This window comes from Ceratosolen solmsi, unplaced genomic scaffold (assembly GCF_000503995.2).
Source record: "Ceratosolen solmsi marchali unplaced genomic scaffold, CerSol_1.0 scaffold6, whole genome shotgun sequence".
NCBI lineage: Eukaryota > Metazoa > Arthropoda > Insecta > Hymenoptera > Agaonidae > Ceratosolen > Ceratosolen solmsi.
This window is the reverse complement of record NW_011948414.1, coordinates 12,719,472-12,736,494: the sequence shown is the minus strand read 5'-3', so window position 1 is coordinate 12,736,494 and position 17,023 is coordinate 12,719,472. Positions and strand designations below refer to the sequence as shown.

Below are 17,023 nucleotides of genomic sequence, written 5' to 3'. Positions count from 1 at the left end.
ACTTATTTTTAAAAATCTATATTATTGTTCATTTCAGTAAATAACGTAACTAGTTTTAGATTTAAATAATTTTAGTATTTTTTTCAGATAAAGAAGTTAGGACATTTAAATGAATTAAAAAATTAAGGAGGCTACTAAATAAACTGAAATTTTTAAATATTTAAACAATACGAAATTATTACAAAATGTTAAGAAGAAATGGAATAAATAATAATGATACATTAAATATAAATATTATTAATTCTAGTAATAATATATTATATTTGAGAGTATTATTATGACACTGAAAATTAAAAGTAGTTAAAACAGTAATTTTTTCAAAGCAGTTATCCAATAATTAAAAAATGTGGGTTTTTTGTTTAATATATTTGTGTAATTATTCATATTTTACACATAACTATCACAATTATTCTATTACAGAAATCTTTATTTTTATTGTTTTTTGAACATGTATACTACGGCACGTATTTGATTTTATATACAAATAATGTGAATTCCTACAGCATTATAACAATAAATAGTAGAATGAAAAACTTTTTTATGGTTATTATGCATATAGTAAAGGCTATATAATATATTCTATAAATTTTATTTTTCAAAAAATTGTGTCCAGAGTAGAGTGTATATACAGTAAAAAGTATATCAAGAGAATATTATATATATTTGTAAGATATTTCTTATAAATTTCTAATTCTTATATATATATATACATAGTTATTTATTTATTTATAAGAAATAGAAATAATAAGAAAATTGATAGAAAATATTTATTATGTTCAACGTATGCATCAAAACAATTATAAAAAATTTATCAAGTTTTTTATTATACTGACCTAACAAATATCCTTACTGAAATTCATTTTTAGAAGGTAAATATCATACATTAATTATATAATATAATTTAAAACTCGTTATAGAATTAATTTGCATCGTTTGGCGACAGTCAATAGATTATACCATTTTTTTTAACAAAAAAAATAGCTTATGAAAACTATGACTTATGCAAAGATATTCGTAAATACTTTAGAATAAATGAGTCAAGTATATATTATCTATAAATATTAATAGTCGGTTAGAAAATCAAGAACAGAATTTTTTATTTGGATATGTAGTGATTAAAAAACAATTTTAAAAACTTAATAAAATTTGTTCATTTATTAAAAAAAAATCATTCCTAGTTAAAATATTTTCAGTTTAAAAATACAAAGAATTAAACATAAATTATAATAAATGAAAAAAATATTGTAATTTTTCATTGCAGTTTGCGTTAGTACAAATCAGTCTCAACTAACATCAGTATCATGACTTTTCATAATAATCTATATATTATAAACACGTTTATTAATTAAGACCTACTAAGTTGTTATAACAAATATTAAGTACCTTAATTTTATATTGAATATTAAAATATTGTAATACAATATTCACTTTTTATTGTATTGATTTTATTACATGCTAAAGAAATTTCATCGATAAATGATCATCGATAAAAAATATTTTTATATTAAATTGAATTATTATTGTAGAAAAACTAAATTACATTTAAAACAATTTTATTCTTTTAAATGAAATATTAGAAATAAGTATAATATTTATTGTATCTTAATTTTAAAGTAAAAAATGTATAACCTTCGACATAAATCATAGATACTTAAAAATTGAAGATTAATTTTATAAAACCAGACTTGGATTCCAGACACGTTATCAAAATGGAACTCAATATGCTAAATATTGAAAATGATTGAAACACGATTTAATCTTATAAACACGTATAACCTTTTATCCATATAGGTGTACGTATCAAAGGTCATACAGATATTCGGTGATAAATTTTATAAACGATTGTTATTATAAAGTTAAACATTTAGTAGATAATATTTTTAAACAGTACATCAGAATCTACTGAATCAATGAAAACTTTTTAAAAATAAATCTTTGTTTTATGTAAACAAAATTGGTATATTTCTTTACTATGTATATTTATATAAGTTCATCAATTATGAAATGTATATTTTATTGTTGCTACTGTAAATAAAGTACTGAAAATAAATTAATATATTTTGTTATCTATTAAACGTTCAAAAGAAAATTAATTGATTAATTGTATAAATTTAAATGATATTTCATATGTAAATATTAAACATAATAAAAATATACAAATATTAATAAAAAATGCGAATCTAGTCATTGACATTAAATAGAATTTAATTATTTATAATGCATCTTTAAAATTTATATGAATATTATAATAATTATATCTAAAATTTTCAAAATGAATAAAATATTTACGATTGTAAACAATATATATTATAAATTTTTTAATATTTGTAAAATTAATATAAATATAAAATTTTATAATAGACAAATATTATTATATAAATAGACCGTTTAAATAAATTGAAATATATTTAACATATTAATATATTGCAGTATACTTATAAAATTGATATTTATATTTGACAATAAAAATTCATATTTCTCGCAGAAAATTTATTAATAAAATTATGAAGAAATTTTTTATGCGATATGAAACTTATTAGAAGTAACGTAGATATTTTTTTATAACATTTGTGTAATGTTATTGGTAAAGATAAGGTAATAAATGTTTAATTATTTTAAATCTCAATTTTTATTTTTTAACAATTTCAAAATAATAATTTAGACATTTTTTAATTATAAAACAATGGTGTTTTATCCTTTATAAAAAAGAACTCTAATGAAGTTGTTTTATCTTTCAGAAATAGATTTGTTTTGATACTAATATGATTATTTAAAAATCACTTAGGAATAAAATACTCCATAATCAAATGATTAAAAAAATTAACGATAATAAATTAAAATTTACGTAAACAAATTATTTTGAGAAAAATTATAGATTATAAATATATTATATCAAAAGTATGTCTGATAAAAATACCATAAATAATTTTTTAAAAATAAGCATATTACAAACGAAATGAATTAAAATATAAGATAAATACTTTGATAAATATCTTATGTCTCTTCTATCTCTTATATCTCTATCATCTATAACGATTGACCAATTTAATATACAGCCGTCTACATAGTATTTGTTATTAAAAATATTACTCTTCTACTACATTAATATAATTTTTGAAGCAGATTTCAATTAAATAAAATTTACATGAACTAAAAACAAAATAGTGTTAATTAAACTAATATATATGTATATATATACATATGTGCATTGAATTTATCTAGCGTACTAAACAATTACTAAGTATCAACTACAAGGTAATTATTCTTTAGTTTATTATTATTAATTGTTCTTACTTGAATTAATTTTTTAATTCAAATTATTACTTTCAATAATAGAATTAAACTAATATGTTAAAAGATCGTAATATCATTAAATAGTAAGGAAGTATCGTAGTATACAAATGTAATTAGGTAATCTTTATTCAAATCCGTGATTTTTTTACTAACAATTAATGATTTCTTGATAGTTCCATTTAATTATGTAAAAATTCAGTTAATAATTTAATAACATAAAGTTGAAAAATTTAAATAATTTATTTATTGTTATTGATGTAGATGTAAACATAATAATTTTACATTATAATAAATTGTAAACAATTATGTGAGTCATCAAAAATTAAAGAATTTGATATATCACAGTATTTTTTGTATCACAATTTATCAATGATGCAAGTTTTTTTAGTGCGGCGCGTGTATAAATCTATCATTGCGCGAATACGATGTCGTGGCGCGTGGAACTCGTTCTAAAGAAGAGAGGGAATCGATAAGGCGATAAAACAAGAAGGACGCAAAATGTTATTGTACATTCATGTTACGAAATTTTCTTTTATTTTTGATAAAATACAAAATTTACATAATTTAAATTCTTGTAGTATATTAAATCTCTGAAATAGTATCAACAGTCAGTTGACTTACTATACATAATATTTAGACGTAATTGATATATTAGTACATTTTCAAATTTTAATGTAAATAATGTAAATGCATTTAATAAATTTTTTAAATTGAAATAATTGCAGCAAAATACGAAATTAAATTATGAATTTAATATAACTTTATACGAATAATCATATGTATTTTTTATAATTTACAATTAACATAAATTATATTAAAGGGAAACTGGTAATTTTCAGTCTCCAGGGTTACAATAAAAATTATTCTATTTTGTAATATTGGTTAATATTCAAATTATTATATTAAATAATTTATATTTTTACAATAACTTTAATTCTGATTCGTCACAATAACAAACATATAAATTACAATCAAAATTTAATACTGAAAATACTTACTACTTTGATTTAAATTATATAAATATACCAAATTACACATAAAATACGTTGTATAAAAAAAAAAGTTATTACTTTTAAGATATCGATAAATAAATAAAAATTACATATAACATAATAAAAAACCCATGTTTTTGTTATTTTATCATTATACGAATACATTTAATTCGCAAAGATTATTTATTATTCATTATATTGAATAGATTAAGGTCTTTAATGAATGTAACATAATTGTTTATATCAAACGTCATCAGAAATTATTTATAATTATTTATTTATTTATTTATAATACACAAAATTATAATATAACAGGATTCTATTAAATATTAATTTTATTTTTTTAATGTTCTTAACTTTACTTTTTTCTTTTTATTAATTGAAACAAAAAAAATTCCCATATTTTTTATAACTTTTTAGCATACATTCTTTGTGAATATGTGGGTTTTGTATTTTTGAATACCAATATACACACGATATTAAAAGTAATTAGAAGTTAAATAGAAAATAGATACCTAATTAAATGTCATATTATTATACTTAACTTAAGTAAAATATGAAATAAAAAATTAATGAAAGATGAAGAATTTTCATCATATTTATGAATACACTTATATTAAAGAAATTATGTGGAATGGTTCATTGGTGTATTATAAATATGTTAAAAGTTTCAATAAAATCATTGTGTGGTTATAAACTTATGGGTGTGGACGTTGCTGTATCTTTTTGCCAAAAATAATATTGTTGATACATGCATTTTTCCTTTACTTAGGCACGGATTATATGCTTGTGATCCTGTAACAAAAAAATTAATTTGCTAGATAATTCCTAAGTTTTATATATTTTGATATAAACATATAAAATAACTTATCCGCTATAAACTTATCGTAAAAGAATTTTAGAACTAAAAATGTAATTTTAAAATCCAAATTTAATAATAAGTAATTTTTTAATCCAAAAATATAAGTTGATAACTATTTATCGAAGATTTGTAGGATTTTAAAAATAAATAATTTACAACATATTTCATAATTTATAAATTATAATTGTTACCATTTGTAAATATTTATTAAATGAATAGATATGTTTTATGAAATATTAAAAACTTTTATATTTCTAGTCAAGAATGTTTAATAGTAATTTAATAAAACATACTTTTATATTACGAAAAAACAGACTTAATTGTATATTGGGTAATTTTCTTTTAAATAAATTAAATTTAAAGAATAAATATTTAACATTTATATATATTTAAATTATATGGATTCAAATGAACATTATTGAGATTTAATTAAAAATTTTTCAAATTTTTTATACATAATTTATTAAATAATTATATTTAAATGTTTACATAACAACAAAATTAAATTATGTAAGATAAAAAAAATCTAAATATTATAAATGAACATGTTTTTCAAAGTAATACTCATTTCGAAAAACATTTTTTTATCATATATTAACTTGTGGTATATTATTAGGCAGGAACGTTAAGATAGTACTAGTAGTATATATGTAAATTATTTTAGTTTCTAATATTTTTTTCAAATTCAATAATTAATAGTAAATAAAATAGGTTAATAATATATACATGTGAAGTTAAGTAAACATAAATTTAAATATTTCAATAAATGCTTAAATAATCATATAAAGTAATTATATACTATATGAACGTAAGATAGATAAATATATTTTTAATTAAAAAATGTCTAAATACTAGAAAATTATTATACAATAGATTTTTAAAGTTATTTTTAGTTTTGCATTTTCAAAGGTATAAATGAAAAGACTGGTTTAGCTGAAAGGTGGAACTAAAATAAAATAGGATTATTAATTATTAAAATAGGAAAATTAATTATTATTTTATACTAAAAACACGAAGCGGCAAAGCAGAAAATGTTAACAACGAATAAAACATTACTACAATTACTAATAAAAGCTATTTTAATAATTTGTTCTTCATTTGCTTGAATATAAAATATTACAAATCTACACGAATAAAATGAATATATTTCCTCGTATTAATATTCTAATTATTGACAAGATCGCTTTTAAACTAATTTGTGTAATGTACATGAAGTATTTACAAAAATTATCTAACTTAAAATATTGTAGATATCAATAAATTTCCGTGAATATTTATATAATTTTAATTCAAATTTTTATGTTAAATTAGCTTCATTAGTTCAATTTATTTAGAAAACATAAACAAATCAATTTAATCGAAATATTGTCAATAGTTCGAATATAAAATTTGACATATAAATATAATATCAAGTTTTATAATTAAAAAATAAAAAGAAACTAAATTTGGAAATGTTATGCAGTCGACATGTACGCACCTTTTCAATCAGCCCAGACTCACTGCTTTGTTCTTCGATTAAACGTATCGATCCATAAATCATTTTTGAGCAATAATTTTTTTGCTCGAAGTGTTTACATATTCTACAGTTCCAGTCACAGCGGACTTGAGATGATAGAATAATAAATAATGACGATGCAAACATCCAGGGTGATTAAACGTAGGTATTTATATATGGTGATATTACACAAATGCATGCGGAAAAATCAATATTTTAATATACAATATTAAAAAGCTTTGATGAACAAAGAATATATACTCAGTTCCATTTATATTATTTATCTAGTTAAAATGAGATTGTATTGAAATAAATTTTCATTTTTATAAAGCACTAAATAAACAATATAAATCTGCATAATTCATATAATATCTACTTACACAACAATAATTCTTTTCGTGTGCATTAATATCACAAATCAAAATTTGACAATCACTAAAGTCATTAAAAATAAATTTAAATATCTAAAATAAGATAAAATTAAGACCTCACTTTCTTTCATTTTAATATAATGATTGTGTGAATTAAATTACCAAAAGATTAAACAGGCATTCGATAATACCGTCTTAATTCAGCTTAAGATCTATAAATTATTTACTTAATAAATATTTTTTATTAAAATAGCTAATTTTATTAAAGTTTAATTACCAAATAAAAATTTAGATAAAATTATCAATAACTTGTTTTTGAACCCAAAAAAATGAAAGAATATTTAGAAATTTATAATTTCCCTTTTATTATCAACTTAACATACACTATTTATAATATAGAAAAATATTTAATCAAGTAAAAAATTAACTAGGAAATTCTAATTTTTTAATACAGAATAAGTACTACTTGAAACAGTGACATCTAAGAAAACTGTTATTGAAAAGTTAGGTATTTACAATTTTCAATTTTAGAAAATTTAGATAAAAATGTTAATGTAATAGATAGGGAATGATATTAATTTTTAAATTATTGAAAGTATAATACATATTTTAAACTATTTATATTGTACTAAATTTAAATTTTATTTTAAAATATGATTTACATTTTATGAAAAACAATTATTTTGAAAGTTTTATATAATTCAGTGTATTCCGCCCCTTTATAAATATAAAAAGAAGAAACTTAAATACTATCATAATAATATAATTTAGATGATTTTAATTCAATAAGTTAATAAATAAATTGAAAATTTTCATTGTAGTTATAATTTAGAGCTTTATTTATAAATGTTACCAATAAATACAGTATTAATCTATAAATAAAAATTTTGTTACCTATAGTTAACAAATTTTTATTACAAAATAATTCTTTTGTTGATTATAGTATTAAGACTCTTCTTACATTTAATATACAAAGCAATGCATTTGCAATGTACATATACAATAATGCTCTATTTTATAGATTTACAAATGAATAATTTTAAATCTATTTATAAGAAAGGCATATATATCATAATTACAATCATAACTCATAAAATCAGTGCCTTAATAAAATATTTTAAAAAAATAGAAAAAAGTAGAATATGTTAATATATTTTCTATAACAGAATATATATATATATTCTGTCTCTATAAATTTTCTATTACAATAAAAATTAATTCCACTTACTCATGTATGAAAATATTATAATCGTATTTATTCATATTTTATATTATGATATATGTCCATAAAGTTTAAAATCATTTTTTCAATTTTTTCTTAAAAAATATGTAAACATTATAAAATTTCCTCTTTTTTAAAAATAAAAAAAAAGTTATACATTGTATCAACGTTCTACATTGAAGTTATTAATAATGCGAATTACATTTAGATTGCACTAATGTCCGATTAGATTTTAGTTAATTATAACATTTTTTTTATAATTAACAGAGCTTATAAATTTTAGTTTGTAAGCAATATATTTTATAATGGAGCAACTTATTTAATTAAAAATATTAAAATCTTAAAAACGGTTAACATTAAATGCATTATTAAATTCAAAATAATTTATATTTTTCTCTAAATACATATTGAAACATAAATTAATTATAATCTAATGAAAGTATTCCTCTGCAATGAAACTATTTTATATTAAAAAACAAATTATTCTTGTTTTTAACGCATAATTAATATTATATTTTGAATTATAGAATAAATCTTTAGGCAGAAGGAACATATATATCAAACTAATTATTTTAGACATAGTTGTCAAATTTTGTATAATTTTGAACCTATGTCATCTTTATAAGGTGAAAATTAATTACAAAACTTTCAAAATTGTAGAGACTTTTAACAAAAATATTTTATTCTTATTTACAAATTCAAAATTAGTTTCTCAATATTTAATTTAATATATAGCATATCAAATATTGCAATAAACATTTCTACTATAAAGCATTATATACAAATTATAGCTTAATTATTAAAATTTTAATATGGTTCTCTATAAAAATTGCTTGACGTATAGCAATTTTAATACAAAATTTCTTTAATTACAAACATTTAGTTTGTTCAAATACATAATTTACATTTATCATAAATGGAAATAAAATGAATCATTTCATTTAAATTGACTTATTTATTACAAATTAATTACTTATTACATCAAATATGTAATAGGAATTTAAGTAAAGATGATATTAAATTAAAATGGTTTACCATCCCCTTTACTATGGTATTAATCGATTCTAAAATTTACTTGTACTTTTTTTTACAATGATACTGCCCTTATGTAATTTATACATAACTTTTATATGCTATTATTATTTTTGTACTGAAAATTATGTCAAAATAGTCACGGATTAATATTATATAATATAATTTATATTGTTCCTCAGTTTAAAAGAAATTTATTTCTTGAGTTTATGAAATCATGATGTATGATTCAAGATAATTTTACAACGATTTTTATACATAAGAAATATTTTTGCAATATTGCATCATTTGGAAAAAATCTGTAAATTTCAAAATTACATGCGCTAACGACGCAATGTGATTGTCATAGCTTTTAAAGAATTTACTATATTATGATTACTTTTTGTTCATCTAATGCCAATTCTTTTAACCAAAGCGAGGAAATTGCTCGATTTTCCGACTATATAATGTTAGTTAAATATAGTTTTTTTTTAATTATTTTCCATGTATTCGAATTTTTTAACTGATAAAATAGATTTTACTTAACTGTAATAACGATTTTTAATTATAAATATGTAAACTTAATTATATTTATTAAAAATTATACATCTATTGATTTAGTTTGAATACAATACGTTGTAATAGAAATTTCAATTATTTAGTTAAATCACATAATTCTCTGTAAAATAGTAATAACCAAGTTTTTATTATTAATTTAAGTAAAATTTTACTTATGTAAAATTCATTCATAAAATTGAATTATTTTATAAATTTTAGTATAAATAACTTCACAAGTATATTTTTTAAAGTTTGCAGTTTTAATAAAAAGTTTTTTCCTTTTTAATTATAAATTCTATTTATTTTTAACTTCAGTTACATGCTCATAATTTTATTAATAACTACGTATGATAAAAATTCCAAATTTATATTTTTGTAATAAAAATATTAATAATTCAATTCGTTATTTAAAATTTTTATAGTAACGTAAAGAATGTTATAATAAAATATTTTGTAAGCATTCAAAATTAATTAGTGTTATCTAAAATACATTAATATTTATATATGTGTATGTTTGTTACTTTTAGTTAATAATGTAATATATTTTAAAAAAACATAATTTTAATGAAGAGAAAATATTTATTTATTTAATATTGATTTATAATCAAATAGGTTAATATTGGACAAAACATTGAGTTGAAGTAAGAGTTAAAATAGTTTTAATTACTTTCATATTGTACAGTTTTCAAAACACAACTTCATTTGTATTATATTTATTTGAAATGAAAATGCAATATACATAATGATTTAATTTAAACAATATAAAAAAAAACTATTAAAAAATCATATATATTAAATATTTGGAAATTCTTTCTAGAAAAATATCAATATTTATATTTATAAGTAAAAAAATATATTCATGAATGTATTAAATTAAATATTAGCTTAGCCCAAAATTTCTTAAAATAACAATTTTACGAGTTTCTAAACAATTTTTTTTTTGAACACATGAAAAGTTACTTATTTCAGTTAAATAATTCTGAATGAACAACTAGAATATTATTCATTATTTATGTTTTATATATAATTTTAATAAATTTTTGCTCACTAAATAAAATTCATTAAAATTTTATTAGTGCTTAAACGAAAATATTTTTAAAATTATAAAGGATAGTCATGCATATTTTTATTTAAATTACAAAATTGATTTAATATAAATATATAATTTTTTTTCGATTTTTATGTTAATATTAACTTGGTAATTCAATAATAATTGTATTTTAAATTTATTTTAAGAGCAAAGTTTTTGTAGAATTATCAATTTCCTTGCTTTGGTTGTAAATCAAACAACCGTTTGAATTAAATACTGCAAGATCTTAATCTAGTGAAAATATAGTTTAGAAAAATTTAAAACAAAAATTAAAATACGATAATTATACAAAACAAAAAGGAGTTCCCTACGAAGAGGGGTGTATTCCTAAAACGTGAAATATCTTGTTTTTAAAACCAGGTTTGTTAGGACTAGCGTCATGATGTCCGGACTGTCCTTCGTGCATCAGCGCCCTCTGTACCACTGTCAAGGAGCCCTTTTGCAGATCATTCGAATGTGTTGTGTATGGTCCCGAATTGATCACAGAACGGGAGCCCGGTAACGAAACAAAGAAACAAAAAAAGAAAGAAGAAAAAGGAATAGTAGACAAACTAATGGATAATTAGTTGTTCTAGTAAAACAAATATAAATACTATTTTTTATCTACGTGCATACGGTGCCATATATATACAATATATACTACACAATTATATTACTCATACTGCTATAAAATTAATAACAATAATAAAGTGAACAGAATTATTATTAAATGTTCTATAATCTAGGAAGAGAAGAATTTTATTAATATTATAATATCCTACCTATTTTAAATGAAATCTCACCTCATCATGTTGCTCGTGTTCGCTATTGTTTAAACTTGACCTCGAGCCTCGACGATTTGTTCCTTTTTCATCACCCAGAATTTGTGCAACTTTCGGCTGCTTTACCAAGTCTAAAGCCTATGAACAAGGAGATAAAAATATTTTTAAAATAAAAATAGCGATACGTTCAAGGTATTAACACTGAAAAAATAACAGAGAATTTTATTCTTAATCATCTTTTTAAAACTATAACTTTATATAATATGAATGATAATAATGAAAAATAACCATTTTCATATTTGAGGAAAATAAAAAGGCGTTAGAAATTTTTTAAGTAAATGTTTTTTAGCAATTTATATTTATTTTGTAAATTATATAAATTAATATAATGACATAATTTAATTTAATGATAGTGATAGAGATTATTTTATATTATTTTAAAAGCCAAAGTAATCAAATTTTACAAATTTTATGTTCATATTAAATTACTTTTTTATTATTTTAAAAGATTTACGAAATATCTACTATTTATTTATTTTAATATTTATTTATATATAATTAAACATTGATAAAAAATAATTATTATAAAACAAATTTCTACATTATTCATTAACTAAAATATAAAATAAAATTTTTATTAATTTCGTTTGTTGAAAATTTCGATGAATTAAAAAATTATTGTGTAATAAAATAATATCAGTAATGGTTTATTTTAGTTTATATAAACATTGCAACTGATAGTATTATAGATACATAATTACATAAACATTAGTATTCTGTCGCTTTCATTTTTATTAAATTCTATCTACAATAATATTAAAGCACTTAATATTATCGATATTATTATTGATATATTAATATTAGTTTATTATTAATGCAGCAATATTCTTGTAATGTTTAAAAAAATAAACAAATTAAATTTTAGTATTTAAGTTAAATTAGTTCAATGATTCATGTTATACGATACGTTTACGATAAATAAAATACGATGCATAATTTAAAAATCAAACAAGACTAAAATTTAGCAAAGGAAGCATTGATCTATTTTAAAATAATTCAATTTTTTAATTTTAAATACTTTTTAAAATCTTAATATAACAATTATTATTTAATTTTTTGGGTTAAATTTTAAACATTATTTTTAAAATATAAATTATCTATCGCCATACTTTCATAAAAACATAGTTAAATTAAAATTATAATTAATATTATACAATTTATTTAATTTAAATTGATTATATATATAAATTGTCTGTACTTAATTTATACTTTTAAAATTATAATATTAAACGGTTATTTATTTTTGAATAAAATGAACATTTATCATAAAAATTTATTACTTTTTAACTATGCAAAATTTATAAAGTTTAAAATTTAAAAAGTTTAATGTGTATTATTATCTCATATTTAATCATAAATGTATTCTTAATATGTGAATTTCACCAAAAACAAATTAAGAAATATAATTATATAGAATTTTTTAGCTGAGTAATAATACGACAGAATATGTAAAAATCTCGTAACCTAAAATAGTTTAAATTAAAATAATTTAAATTATAAAATAGACTAAAATGTTTAAGAATCGGTTGCCATTTACAAAAATACCTTAATATCAAATGCATGTGAAACTTCAAATAGATTAAAATATATAATTAATTAAATATATTAATATAGTAATATATTTTACAGCCTCACATTTGCTTTCTGACTCACCTGCTGTACAAGCTGCTTGCAACAAAAGAATTAATTCATTCATCAATATCAATCATTCATATCACTACACAATGAATATGAATGTATTTTAATATTATGAAATTTAAAACACTTCAATATTATATTTTATTATAATTTATTTTATTTTCAAACTGATAAAAAGTATTGGATATTTAACAAAAATTATTTAATAGACTATACCTCTCTTCGTGATCGAATGGCACAATCTTCTAATGTATCAGCAGCTTCGTACTTGCCCTGTCTTCGATAAAGTGCACCAAGATTTTTGAGAGTAGTGTTGAAAGTAGGAGAATCAACCTTTGCTGCTTTGTGCCAGCCACCATATTCTCCATAAGGAGCATTCTCCTTATTTCTATGTTTATTTTCTTCTCTTTCTTCTGCTACCTGTTTGGAAATAGTAAAAAATCATTCTCTAACTAGTTTTAGATAAATTCGAATAATAATAAAGAACTATTCATTTCAATTCATAATCGATATATATATATTTATATATATACAAAGTATTAAGACCAGTTATGATAACAAACATTATTTTTATTTTTAATTAAATAACTTATTAACTTATTCATTCTTTTTTTATAGAAAAAATGAATTAATACTTTACAAATAAATTTACTTTTTAATTTAATATATATTAAAGTTGATTGAAAAGACAGTGATTTTTTATACGACATATTTATCTAAAATTTAATTTTTTAAAAATGTAATACTTTTTGTCTATAAATTTCATAATAATTTGAACATAAAGTTATTAAATGTATTAATATACGTAAAAAGTAGTAAATCAATTATATTCCTAATTAAGTATAAATTGAATGAATAATAAATATGCAAGTAACAAAAATGATTGATGTATAATTTTTTATGTAAGTTAATAATTATGAAACAAGCATATTAAACAAAATTTATTACGTACATTAATACGCAATAATTAATAAATAAAACATTTTATAGTTTTTAATAGAATGTTAACCTCATAATAATTTGGTGTACTAATAAATGATGTATTACACAACCTGTTTATTTATAGCGATAAATGTTTATATTTTATATAAAAATAATTACTATAGATATATATGATAGTTATAATTTATATTATCTAGAAATTAACAATTATGTTAAAAATAATCCTTATCTCTGACTACCTTAAGCTTAAAAATTACAAGAAAAATAAAATATTTTCCATTGGTTTCTTCCAACACTGAATTGTATAAGTCAACGAAGAGCATCTGTCTTGAAACTGCTGTTATTAGATGCTCCTAATTAATATATATCAACTATTAGCATAATTGCTGCCGAAGCTAAGACAGAATTAATATATCTTTTAAATATTTTTCAAATTTATGATCTTGAATAATCATGTTTTCTATTAAAAATGAACATCTGCTTTCTTGTGTGGATATATAATGCTGCGCATTGTCTCAGTATCTTACGGCTTTTTGCGTAGCAATACTTGTCGTGTCATTACAGTAAAAAGTGACTGTCTACATTTTTTAATAAATACTAATTCAGATACTACTAATGAAAATAAATATTCCAGTCTTATAATACCGGACATGTGGTTAAGTGATTTTTAAATTATATAACGATTTCGTAAATTTGCTAAACGACATATTTTCTAATGTTAGCTATCTGATCGGATTTATACAAGATTGCATTCAAGTTATGGACTCAGCTCACCAACTAGGAAGGACCTATGTAATACTAAAATTCGTACTAATAAATTGTGTTTACGCTAAAATGTAACGACTGTAATAAACCATACTGATTCTAAGCCTGTTTCACTTGTTGCATTAACATATGACAACAAACCAAACAAAAACAAGGCAACGACAAAGAAAATTAACTGTTTTAATCTATATCATTAGCTTTGTATCTACCTATCTTTTTATAGATGTAGGTATTCTCAGAATATTTACCACTTTATTGCATCTAGATGAGGTTATTGTTATATAAGCATAAAAATACGCTATATTAATCCAGTCCGTAACGCTAAAATTTAGACCTTTTTGACCCAATAAAATGTCATATCCTAATATAATATTACTTTAGATAGTAACATATTGCTGAAAACCATTGTAGTCATCTTGAGATTAGAATATGGCCTTCGATATTTATTAATCCTACAGCACCTGCTACAGTTTTTTGAAGAGAATATACAAATTATTTATATTTGGCACGAATAAAGATGTTATCGATAAGTGGCAGTCTGCAAGATTTGTGTAAGTTCACGCTATTATGCAAACCATCAATTTTTTTACCAATTTGATTTAATAGATTTAAGAATTCTCCGCTAAATTTGATATTGTACTGAGGTCACATTACTATTACAGCTATATTAATAGTAAGTATCATATTATCGATAACATTGTACTCTAACTTAAGAAAACCTAATTCACTGCGTTCTAGCCTCATCTTCTATCATATTTACATTATACTTTATATAATAATATTATAATTTATTTCATTAATTCAATAATTTTATATTTGTACAATTAAATGAGATTTTTTCTGACCACTTACATTCATTTTTCACTTCTTTATGTTCTTTTTTTACGTGTCGCTATTTGTAAAGATTGTGAAAATAAGCATGTAAATTTATTATGCATAATTTTTTTAAAAAAAATTAGTTAAATATCAAGTAAACCTTATATTATATTATAAACATATTAACCTTATATTTGACTACGTTTCATCTTCAATTTTTATTCTCAATACCAAATAATTTACAAATTTATAATATTTATAATATATATAAATATTTATTTTGAAATTAATATCTTTGAACATTGGAATATAATTACAGTAAAGTTAATTATTCTAAATAAAATAAATTAGTTCTTATGTAAAATAAAATTAATGATTAAAACAATGAATAAATTTAAATATATTGATAAAACATAAAAAGACTGAAAAATCTTTTTCAATTATTTAAATTAATACTTCCACAAAAATCGTGTTTTTATTATTGCATTATAAAATTTTATATTAAGTAAAGATAGAGCAATGTAAAAATAAATATAAATTGAATTATCTTAAAATTATATTTCTAATATTATTGTTGATTGTTATCTTCATTTCATGATGTTGAATTATAATACAAAAATTAAAAAATAATAATAATAATGAATATTACTTTTATAAATAGTCATAAATAGTTATAAAACGGCCATTTACTTGAATATGGTTATAAGATTAAAGTTTCTAACCTGCCAAATTGGTTTGTTATCACCATCAATAGCACCAAATTCCCTCTCGTGCGCCCTAGTAAGCACTTGTTTGTAAAGCACCTCCGCATCTTTGTATTTTCCCTGTTTAAGGTAGCACGAAGCCAAATTATTTTTCGTTTTTGCAACGTTAGGGTCATCTGGACCAAGTTTTGCTTCATAAATTTCAAGAGCTCGTTGATAGTATCGTTCAACTTCTTCATATTTGCCTTGATTTTGACATAGTAATGCAAGATTATTTAACTGTTTTGCGACGTCGGGATGGTCTCTGCCTAATACTTTTTCACGGATTTCCAATGCTCGCTTACAAAGTGGCTCGGCCTCTTTATATTTACCTAATTAAAAAAATATTTATAATAATGTTATATTATTACAGCTTTAAATATTTAATTTCCAATTTTTTAAT

At 20.2% G+C, this 17,023-nt stretch overlaps 1 protein-coding gene across 12 annotated transcripts in view; it reads right to left on the bottom strand.

Moving 5' to 3' along the window:
- Positions 1-4,970: 4,970 nt before the first annotated feature.
- Klc (kinesin light chain) overlaps positions 4,971-17,023 on the bottom strand; it is a 29,868-nt gene continuing 17,815 nt past the window's right edge. For 8 of the 12 annotated variants that reach the window (XM_011507057.1, XM_011507055.1, XM_011507056.1 and 5 more), the window contains 5 exons: positions 16,600-16,952; positions 13,571-13,774; positions 13,370-13,381; positions 11,678-11,794; positions 11,076-11,331 (listed from right to left, as the gene is read on the bottom strand). In XM_011507057.1, the coding sequence (XP_011505359.1) occupies positions 11,203-11,331; positions 11,678-11,794; positions 13,370-13,381; positions 13,571-13,774; positions 16,600-16,952 (815 nt within the window). In that variant the 3' untranslated portion in view covers positions 11,076-11,202. Of the gene's footprint in view, positions 5,082-11,075; positions 11,391-11,677; positions 11,795-13,369; positions 13,382-13,570; positions 13,775-16,599; positions 16,953-17,023 lie in introns of those variants that run through there. The other 4 variants (XM_011507060.1, XM_011507059.1, XM_011507064.1 and 1 more) reach the window with 3 other exon arrangements.